Raw genomic sequence first — 11,528 nt, 5'->3', positions numbered from 1 at the left:
TCAAGACTCCATTCGTTTCGTGAAAAATATTACTTCTTTGGAAAATATTTTGTAGAAAGCCATTTTCTCATTTTATTGGAAAATGACAATATTTTTCAGTAATTTAGTAAACTTGAAAATAAACTAGAAAATAAACTAGAAAATATTTTCCATCAATTGGTATTTGATTTGCTTTTTTAAGAATTACAAAAAAGAAGATCGATTTTTTAATTTTTAAAAAATTATTATTTGTTTTTCAAAATCAAATATATTTCTTATTGTTCTTTTCCTTTCTCCTTCTTCCTCCTCCTTCCTTCGCTAGTTGTGTACCTCGGTGATGGCTAGCAACCTGATAACTAGCTAAGACACAGGTTGGTGAGCTCGAGGCTCAATTGAACTAGGCGAGCTCGAGCTTCACCGAGGCTAGTGAGCTTGTGGCTTGCCAAATTCAAACAAGCTCAAGCCTATTGACACTTAAATTTGACTATTTTATTAAGGGTTTTATCGGGTAGAAATTTAGAGATTAATTTTTAACCCTAAATAAAAATTTATTTTCATTAAATTGCATCACATATACACATTAGGTGCATTAGCATCGCTAGTATTAATTGATTTTTTTTTAAAATTTGGATTCTTTTAAAATTTGAATTAAAAAAAAATATTATTGTATTAGCTAATTAAAGAAAATAGTGAAGTAAATAATTTTCATGCATCACGTATATATTAGATATATTTGCATTGCTAGCATTAATTATTAAAATTTCCAAAAAGAAAATTTCAAAAAAATTCGAAAAATTATTATTAAAAAGAAGGAAAATAGGAAAAAAAAAAAAAAAAAAAAAAAAAAAAAAACGGACCGGGGGCCAGGGCAAGACTAGCCCGGCCCTTTTCTTCTCTTCCCCCTCTGTTATTCCTCTCCGCTTGGGCTCGGGTTCCCCTACGCGGCCATCTCCCTTCGTTTTGTCCCGGCCTGCGCATGGGTCGTCTTCCCCCTCATGTCGGTGACGCCTCTGCAGGGGGCATGGGGCAGCATGATCTGCGGATCGGGATCAGTCCGGCCGGCAAGCTATAGCAGTGGCAGAGGCCATGCGCGCTGCCAGTCGCCCTTAAAAGCGAGGGGGCTCGCTCATTTTCGGGAGGCTTCTGTCTTCGGCGAGAGTCCAAGAGAGAGAGGCCTGGTTATTTTCTTCGACTGAGAGTTGCTCGACAGAGGAGATCCGAGAGAGAGCTTGAGGGAGAGAACTACTCGAGAGAGAGTGGAGAGCAAGGGAGAAGCTCGACCGTGCTCGAGATCCCGCTCCCCGGCGCCCTTTTTCTGGGTTTTTTTTTGTGTTCAACCCCCTTTGACCCGGGGATCTCGTCTCCATGACACCACGGCAGCGGCTGGCCACTGATCGATCCGCCTCACGCCCTCCTGCCGGCCGCCGTCGGCGAGCCGAGTAGGGCCCCGTTACCCAAGCGCACTGGTGCGCTCCACGTTGCTCTATTTTTTAGCTCGCCGGACTGGGTTCGCGGTTCTTCGGTTCGTTCGAGTCCCGACCCAGGCGGTGCTGCGCTTCGTTGCCTATAGCTATCTCGGTCTCGGTTTGATGTCCCCTCGACGCCCACCGGGTGTTCGACAAAACGTCTCTGCGATGCTCATAAAAGTTGCGTCCGTCTTTGCCGAAACCGTAGACCCCTCTGTCCATCTCTGTTGGTTTTCATATGTCATCGTCGCGAGTACTCGCTTCTTTTCTTCATTACGGTGGTGTGCATATGTGTGGCATGCTTTGCGTTCTCCGTTCCGGTGATGGATGGTGGCCAACCGTGGCTCTTCCCGAGGGTGAGGGTGGATGATGGACGAGGGAGAAATGTTAGTTCTGCGTCATCAGTAGGCACGATGGAAGATGAGCGAAAATGTAAGATTTGTTAAGATTTTGGGCGTGACAAGGGAGGCTACGGAAAGGAGGGGAGCCTCGGCAAGAAAGGGAGAGAGATGGGAAAAAAATAATAATAAAAAGAATTTTAAAAAACTATAAAAAGAAAAAGCAAAAGATAGAAAAATAGAAAACGGAAAATGGGCTTCTGGCTTGTTAGTGTTATGGGCTGAGATGGATTGGGCTGAGAATAGAAAATGGAAGTGGACTGGAGGCCGGGTGGGCTATCTTTCAAAAACTTCATGGGTCAATTTAGTAAATTCCGAGTGGGCCTTAGAGTCAGCTCGGTTCATAGTCCAACCCAACCCAGTTCGACTTCCTTCTCTTTTTCTTTTTTTTTTTTTTTATAAATAATATTAAAAAGTCACAAAAATATTAGTTAATACATCATTAAACATATAAAGAATTCAGAAAATTCTACAAAAAATTAAAAAAATCAGAAAATCAGAAAATATTAAAAATTCGGAAAATCTTAAAAATTCAAAAATTCAGAAAAATCCATGGAAAATTTAAAAATTCGGAAAAATAAAATTCTTTAGAAAATTCAACAATATTGAAAAATCCTACAAACTCTCGAAAAATAAGAAAATTTCCAAAAAATTAGAATTCCACAAAAAGCTTACAAAATATTTTTTTAGGTAATCTCCTCTTAAATAGTGGGAGCCTTTTGATCTAATATTGTGCTCAAAATTATACAAACCCTTAAGGCTCTATCTTAGGATTTCAATTATCTTTAAATACAAATTCCCTTAATTGCACACTCGTGATATTATTATGACTTCATTTTAGCGTAGTTAAGATCGGCATTTATTTATCACTTAGTATTAGACGCTTATTTTCTCTTGCAATTTATTTAATACTTCTTTTGGTTATTGATTGTTATTTTAACAATTGAGAACAAGTATGATCATCTCAGATATTAGTAGATTAATCTAAAATCAATACAAACCGTCTAACAAAAATCTTTTGAAATAAACAATATTAAGTACCAAAATGACATTAATTGCTCCACAAATGAAGAACTCTGCCTGGGGTATTAGTTTTCGATCTTTCAGAGGCGAGAAAATATTGGGTGAGCGAAATACTCCGTGGAGGTCATGCAGAAAACCATTCAACGATGGAGACCTCTCGTCCGAACCTACATGGAAAATATTCAAAATTATTACAGAAACTCTCCCTCCTCTCCTCTCTCTCCCCCCGTTGAAATCGCTCCCTTTCGTTACGGAGCGGTTAAAAGAATCGCTCCGAAGCTCACGGTTTTTTCCTCACCTCCACTCTGCTCTCTCTTTCCTCCGACGTGACGCCTCCGCTAGTTGCCTTCGCCTTCGCCGTCACCGAAGCCGACGCCTCCCAGAACCCCGCCGTCGCATATTCCCCTCACTCTCCCGACCTCCGCAAAACGGGGCTCTCTGCTCATGAAACGGCCTCTGCCTCCCCGAGCCCCGCCGTCAACTGTCGAACCCCCTCCGACCTTGCAACCTTTGCTGACATCAAAATAATGGTGATCGCAAGGGGAAGCGAAACTCTCTCGTTCATTCTGGACCAAGCACAAAACTTTCATCTGGTCGCTAAACCTAAACCTAATGCACGACGACCTCCCTTGTAATCTTCCCTGTCAGGCTGTCCCGGTTGAAATTGCCGTCCAAGGGACAAGCCAATCGGGTGTCGCCTCTGCAGAAGGTTGAGTATTTCGTTGAGGAATTCGGGAGGTCTCGATACCCTCCTGGGTTTTGGCCGGTGGAATATGCCACTGAGATAGTATCGATTCCAACTCCATCACTACTCGATTTTCAAGAACTTGGGTACCTCTCTCGATTCCACCTCCGTCACAACCATTACCAATGATGGCCGAAATGCACAGCAGACTGCGATGTATGGTAAGGTCTAATCGCTTCTTGGGTAAACTCTCGCCCTGCGCACACATCAAACGCCGAAAAATCTCATTAGGGAGCTTCTTTGTCACAAGACTTTCCTTGAAGATTCTCTTTGATACTTGCTGATAAATCGGATGTGCGAAATGGATATACTGATGTACAATTACCAATCATTCGGTCATCAATCCGTGTTGAGTAACGTACAAGAGGCCAGTATCTCTTTTTGCCTGCAACATCTGTACTGTATCTGCAAACTGCGACCACAAAAGAAGTTCATAAGAAGTATGGAAATGCTCGGTCAAGACATATCCCCATAAAAAAGTCAACAGAGAGATTTGCATAGTTCATGCTCAATGAGCAATACTTAGGTCGAGAGTTGTCGACCCCAAAAGGCAGCTCAAGAGGTAAGCGTTTCCTCACACTTATAAACTGACTACCAGCCTATTTCACAACCGATGTATGACAACCTCAACACAATACATGTGGAACAAAAGCGAATGGTAATGCATTGTCCTCATATAACGAGAACATGTCTATCCAGAAATCATCGACTCTCTATGTGCTTACGTTTCAATATAAATGGAAAGCAATCAGTTAATTCGGTTTCTTTCTGAGAGAAGAAAGAAACACCGCATCAAAACAGCACATTTATTAACACCATCAAATCTGCTCTCTACTTGATGCATTGCGACATCCACTTGAACCCTTCGCCGTAGCCCATCTTGCACACGACGCTGCATGTGAACACCTTGAGTGGCCTAGCGGTCTGATCTGCAAGATTCATTTTCCCTTTGCCACTCATCGAGCTGGTGAGCCCGAGATGATATCGCAGCTCGTCCTCCGAAGCCGCATGTGGGATATCCGTCTTGTTCCCGAGCATGAGGAAGGGCATCTTAGTAAGAGCTTCATCTGAAAGGAGGGCATCGAGCTCCCTCTTTGATTCCGCAAACCTCTCCTTGTCGCAGGCATCCACCAGATACACTACGGCATCCACCTAGAGAAGAAAGTGCGGAAGATCAATCGTTCAATATAAATCTAATTGGAAAATGTGCGCCGAGGAGCTGTCCGAGCTAAATTCGTAAGTTAGATGACAAAAGGAGTAGAAAGTCATCAACTCGCACATCGCCTATAACCTAAACGAAATGATGGGACAGGAGGGAGCTCCGTGACATGGATGCATAAGCGAATGCCATCGATACGAACGAAAGCCCTTTGCCTCTATATGTACCTTCTCGAGTTAGAACTACTATCGACGATCCATCTTACTAAACAGAGAGCCTTCCTCTCTCGTCCTCAGCAGATAATGTAAACTGTCATCTTCACACTAAAGTGGTCGACCCTTTTTCAGCTTTTTCATGCTTACACAGTTACATTTTAAGTATAGATTCATGATGGCAACATGCTTGACCCCATCAACGCTTTTTAAAATCCTTAAAAGTTCAAGCATTATATCTGCTGCATCCATCATCAGTCGTGGTCGTAGATGACCACCTTTCAACTCTGCAAAGAACTCTCTTGGCCGCAACTAGTTTTTCGGTTGAAGAAAAAGTTTTCCCATTTCCAAACTCATGGGGCAAAAAGCATTCGACTACTCTCAGTAGGATGATCCACCCCGCGTGCATCATTTTTGCATAGCATTTAGAAACTATTACAGAATCCGTGAATGAATCAACAAAGGGCACGCAATTACGGGGCATCCGAAAATAGGAGCTTTCAGAGGAGAGGAAAAAAGAGCAGAGCTTTACCTTAGTGTAGTAGTCCGGCCAGGCTCTGCGAGTGATCTGGCGACCACTGAAGTCGAAAGCTCTGAGCTTTATCTTCCCTACACGCAATTCCTCTGAAGTCAGGAACTGGGTGGGCTGGTGCTGAACCAATCTTTGCCAATCAGGGAACCAGACCGAAATTGTTCAGCTCACTTTCAACGGGCATGTTATCATCCTATGAACATGCTATTTACATACATTGTAGACTCAGAAATATACTATAAACCCATGTTTGGGATTGTCCAAGCTTAAGAGTAAAGTAATAAATTCATTGGGCGAAATATAGAGAGAAGGCCATTGGAAAGACAAGTCCTCGATCACGATAAAAGAAAAAGTAAAACTTCATGACTGTCTATGTCCATCGAAGGGAATCTCTACAAAGTCAAACGAAAATACCTCATCCTTTAGCATATGAAGCAGGGTAGGCTTCCTGAATTATCCAGCCCCAAGAACAAGATCTTCGGTTCCTTCTGCCATAGCCCAGAGGTGATCTTCGCTTCCTTCTGCCGTAGCCCCAGAGGTGCTAGAGCTTCATGGGACCAATCCACCAGAAACATCTCTCCTCTATTTTTCTTCTTCTTTACAACTGGAAATGAGAAGGGCCTGTGAAACATACCCCGTTTGATTGTTGAGGTCGCAAATTTAACATTTTTTCACAGGCTGAGTTCCAGGATTCCAATTCTTGCTCCGAAGCTCTCTGCTTTCTTATCTCCTTCTCGTTTCTAGTTGTAAAGAAGAAGAAAAAACAGAGGAGGGATGTCTCTGGTGGATTGGTCCCGTGAAGCTATGGTGCCTTTAGGGCTGCGGCATAAGAAAGCGAAGATCTTGCTCTTGGGACTAGATAATTCAGGAAGACTACCTTGCTTCAGAGGCTGAAGGATGAGGTACTCCTCTCGTTTGACTTTGTAGAAACTCCCTTTGATGGACATACACAGTTGTGAAGTTGCATTTTCTTTTATCGTGATTGAGAACTTGCCTTTTCAATATGTTATTGTTTTCGTCATTTATTGCTTTCGTTTCTCGAGGCCTTCTCTCTTCATTTCGTCTGACGAATTAATCATAAAATTCAACATTGACAAAACGCACTTCAGCCATGCACGTGGCGCGTTGAGAGGGAGTGTCTGACAACAAGAACAGGGCTCAACGTTTGTTCCTTTAAACGAAATTTAGTTTCTTGCACTTGCTGCTTGCTTCTTGCTTCTTCTTCCAAGGGTCGTAAAGAAAGAAGAAAAATAGAGGGAATGATGTCTCCTCTCAATTTTTAGAACCGAGGACCGACCCTATTGAGCCTAGGACTAAGGACTGGACCGACCCAATGGGTTCGGTCCGGTTTAGTCAACCAGGACCGATTGATAATTTTTTTTTGTCTTGTTTTTATACTCCCTAAAAAAGCAAACCTACAAATTCAAATTACATATCCATCGACAATGCGACATCGTGCAACTAAATTATAAATATCAATACATATTTAGCAAATTTAAGATGACACAATAATATAAATTTTGTACCGCTAACTGCTCATCGAAATATGGGACAAGATGAAAAGTTCTTATAATCATCTATCTTTAATATTCATAACACTATATGCAAAAGCGTTTTCCTGTATTTGATCATGCAGAGTCCACTTAACCAAAAAATGAGCTACACACCACTTTTGTTTTTTTTTGTTTTTGGGTCAAAAGCTTCACGCCACTTGACTAGCATTTGATCATGTAGGGTCCACTTAACTAAAAAATGAGCTTCACATCGCTTGACTAGCAAATCACCGTAGCAATTGTAGTACTACTATACTCTTCAAAAACTTCTACCATTTGACATAAATTGAAAAGCAAAGTGTAGCTAAAATTCATTAGTAAAATACAATTAAACCATAAAAAGTTCAAAATACTTAATATAAACCATGAATATATAACTTACATTTTGTTAATTCACTTGAACTTCTAAATACCTGAAAACAAAACAAACAACACATAATTAATACTCAACAAAATTTTTAAATTGAAATTATTATTAGTGTTATTGATAGAACATCTCAATATAATATAATATAATAGCAATTTTACTTAGGTTTGAATATATAAAAAATTATAAATAATATAATATAATATAATATATAGGGTTGGTCCGAGACTCTTAGGACCGATGACTAACTCCGCACAGTGTTGGTCCCCGGAATTTCGGGACCAAGGACCGACCCAGTTCCTTTGGGAATCGGACCGGGACCGGTAGGATTGGGCCGGTCCGGGGGGTCGGTCCGGGGTCGACCCTAGACCGCTGCTCACCCCTAAGTTCTATGGAGCTTTGGCGTCTTTGGGTTTGCACCAGAAGGAAGCCAAGATCGTGTTCTTGGGTCTAGATAACGTAGGGAAGACCACCCTGCTTCGCCTGTTGAAGGGTGAGGTACCTCCGTTCGAATTCGTAAAGACTCCCCTTGATGGAAATATTGTTGGGAAAAAGAAAAGAACATATTTGTGGAGAATGCCCAGATAATTTTTTCCCACTGCTATTTTTATGAAAATTAAATAGAATAAAATATTGAATGAAAGATATAAAGATGAATAGTAAATAACACCATAATTTTAACGTGGAAAGCACTCCAAGGTGAAGGGAAAAACCACGGGATTGTAGTACAATAACTCTGCTTCTTGAAAGGAGAAAACTGTTTCTTCCGCTACGCTACTCTAATATTATTGCTTTTGTATATACTTCTCCGTTGAGGAGGATTCCTATTTATAGGAGCAAAATGCAATCCCAATTGGAATTCTATGATATGAAAATCACGTTGATTTATCTCGTAATCTCCCGTGATTTTGTAGATCTGAGAATATCACTTTGATTTATTTCCCAATCTTCTTTGATTTTCTGGATGTGGAAGATCATGTTGATTTATCTCCGATCTCTTTTGATTTTTTTTCTTTCTTCTTCTTCTTTTTTTCTTTTTAATTTTACACACTCATTACCACATATATTCTACTACAAATATACATAATTGCGTTGACTCTTCAATTGGGAGTGACCTACTCAACAAATACACAGTTCCGAAGTTGCTTATTTCTCTTATCGTGATCAAGAGTTTCTCTTGCCAATCTTTTCTTGTTTTCGTCATCGATTCCTTTTGTTTCTCCAAACCTCCTTTCTTCATTTTAGTGAGTTGACTGCTCACTTATTGAGATATGGGTTTCTCGTGTATTTCTTAGTTAATAATGTGTAGATATGTGTAGTGCGTATGTAGGAGGATACATGCTTATTGAAAGTAAGCTGAACGATTCTGACGTGCTTCTGTGATGGGCAGCCCGACTTCAGAGGAGCTGTATATAGGGAAGATAAATTTCAGAGCTTTGGACTTGGGTGGTCGCCAGATCGCTCACAGAGTCTGGCCGGACTACTACGCTATGGTGAAGTTTTGCCCTGTTTCTTTTCTTTGAAAGCTCCTGTTTTCGGATGTCCCATAATTGCCCGTAATTTTGTTGATTCATTTGTGGATTCTGTAATAGTTTCTAGAGGTTATGCAAAAAATGATGCATGCTCTGTTTCTTTCCTCTGAGAGTAGTCGGATGCTTTTTGTCATCTAGTTTACGAAAAAGAACTTATAGACCATAAGGACTTATCTACTGAGGACGAGAGGGGTGAAGAAGTACTTATAAATCCTTAAGCAAGCGTCGATGAGGTCAAATATGTTGCCATTATGAATCAAAACTTAAATGGTAACTATGTACACATGAAAGAGCTGAAAAAGGACTTATCTCTGTCGACTAAATTAGTTATAGATCATAAGGGTGAAGATGACAGTTTATATTATCTGCTGACGGGAGGGCAAGGCTCTCTATGTAGTAAGGATAAATGGATCGTCCATAGCTCTTCTAACTCGAGCAGGTGCATATAGAGGCAAACGACTTTCGTTCATATCGATGGTACTTGCTCCTGCATACATGTTGCCGAGCTTCCTCTTGTCCCATTATTTAGTTTAGGTTGGAGGCGATGTGTGAGTTGATGACTTTCTACTACTTTTGTCATCTAGTTTACAAATTCAACTTGGACAGCTCTTCGGCACACATTTGCAAATGAGATTTATATCGAACGATTGATCTTCCGCACTTTCTTCTCTAGGTGGATGCAATGGTATATGTGGTGGACGCCTGCGATAAGGAGAGGTTTGCAGAATCAAAGACGGAGCTCAATGCCCTCCTTTCACATGAAGCTCTTGCTAAGCTGCCTTTCCTTGTGCTCGGGAACAAGATGGATATCCCACATGCAGCTTCGGAGGATGAGCTGCGGTATCATCTCGGGCTCACCGGCTTGACGACTGGCAAAGGGAAAGTGAATCTTGCAGATCAGACCATTAGGCCCCTTGAGGTGTTCACATGCAGCGTCATCCGCAAGATGGGCTATGGCGAAGGGTTCAAGTGGATGTCGCAGTACATCAGTTAGCTGATTTGATGGGGTTAATAAACGTGCTGTATTGATGCGGTATTTCTTATCTTAGAAAGAAACTGAATCAACTGATTGCTTTCCATTTATATTGGAAACGTAATCACCTAGAGAGTTGATGATTTCTGGATAGACAAGTACTCCGCCTGGACTGTAAGTTTGTAATAATACAGCTAGCATTTCTGGTCTTTCTGAGGGTCGAAAGCTCTCGACCCAAATATTGCTCGTTGAGCATGAACTATGCAAATCTTTCTCTGTTGATTTCTTTTTCTAGGGATTGATCTGTCTCGGTGGAGCATTTGCAGTGCTTCTTATGAACTTCTTTTGCTGTCGCGCTCATGTTCTGGAAATAATTCTAGCAGTTTGCAAATAGAGTTGAGATGTTTCAGGTAAGAAGAGATACAGGCCTCGTCCGTTACTCAACAATGGTTGATCACTGCATGACTGGTAATTGTTACACCAGTATATCCGTTTTGCGATTCTGATTTATCAGCAAGATTCACAGAGAATCTACGAGGAGAGTCTTGTGACAGAGAAGCTGCCTGACGAGAGTTTCTGGTGTTTGATGTGCGCGTAGGGGAATGCTTATTCCTGGAAAAATTTTCAAGCTCGATACTCGATCAGGGCTAGAATATATGGCTCTTTGGTTGTGACGTCCGGTGGCTTCTAGGGATCGAAGAGACTTGCAAGGCGAGGGTTTGCCCAGTAAGTGATTCGACACGACTGTATGTCGCAGCTTGCTGTGCTTGTTGGCCGTCATTGGTAATGGTTGTAACGGAGGTGGAATCGAGAGAGGCACACGAGTTCTTGAAAATGAGTAGCGATGGAGGTGGAATCGGTACTTCCCTTGGTGGCACCATTCCGCTCGCCAAAACCCAGTACAGTATCAAGGTCTCCCAAATTCCTAAACGAAATACTGGGCCTTCTGTGGAGGCGACACCCGGCTGGCTTTTGTCCCTCCGACGGCAATGTCAACTGGGATAGCCTGACAGGGAAGAGTACAAGTGAGGTCGTCATGCATTAGGTTCAGGTTTAGCCTCTCGATCGCCATCCTTTCATCTTCGCAGCGAGGTTGGACAAGATACCAAGGGCGAAACTTGCCATCAATGATACACGCATTCATGTTATCACCTAATGATTTAGTAGCTACATAATGCATCAATTACCCCACAATTCATCGAACTATTTTCTTGTAAATGGCAAATTGAGCATCTCTCTTAGGTTGGAAAGCAAATTAGCCTGTTCATGTGTCGTGGGCTTTTGGTAATGGTCATGCAGGAGAAGTCAGCTCCCCAATTCCTACACGGAGCCTTTCCTCTTACGTACCTTTTTCTTGTTCTTTTTTTTTTTTTCTCTTTTTGGGCCATCTAAACCACTCTTATTGGCTAAAACTTTCTTTAAATGAAAAAGGAAAAAAAAAAAAATCTTTTAAAGGGATTTTACACAAAACCCCATGATATGAGCTTTTGCCATAGCAAACTTTTGCCCTCGAACTCTTGATCGCTGCACAACAACCCCCAACACCCCCCAAAAAAAAAAAAAAAAAAAAAACACTTCACGACTTTAAA

The 11,528-nt window shown here is 41.5% G+C and overlaps 1 protein-coding gene and 1 pseudogene across 1 annotated transcript; one reads left to right on the top strand and one right to left on the bottom strand.

Annotated features, from left to right (window-relative positions):
• Positions 1 to 4,442: 4,442 nt before the first annotated feature.
• On the bottom strand, positions 4,443 to 6,089 carry LOC104449982 (annotated as a pseudogene).
• A 199-nt stretch (positions 6,090 to 6,288) lies between these two features.
• LOC120295256 (GTP-binding protein SAR1A-like) lies at positions 6,289 to 9,960 on the top strand. The gene is made up of 4 exons (XM_039316254.1): positions 6,289 to 6,321; positions 7,858 to 7,940; positions 8,825 to 8,927; positions 9,640 to 9,960. Exons 1-4 carry the CDS (start codon positions 6,289 to 6,291, stop codon positions 9,958 to 9,960), a joined length of 540 nt encoding a protein of 179 aa, XP_039172188.1.
• Positions 9,961 to 11,528: the final 1,568 nt, after the last annotated feature.

This window comes from Eucalyptus grandis, chromosome 1 (assembly GCF_016545825.1).
Source record: "Eucalyptus grandis isolate ANBG69807.140 chromosome 1, ASM1654582v1, whole genome shotgun sequence".
In the NCBI taxonomy this organism is placed as follows: Eukaryota; Viridiplantae; Streptophyta; class Magnoliopsida; order Myrtales; family Myrtaceae; genus Eucalyptus; species Eucalyptus grandis.
Note: the sequence above shows the minus strand (reverse complement) of the source record. Positions and strands in the feature narration are given on the sequence as shown.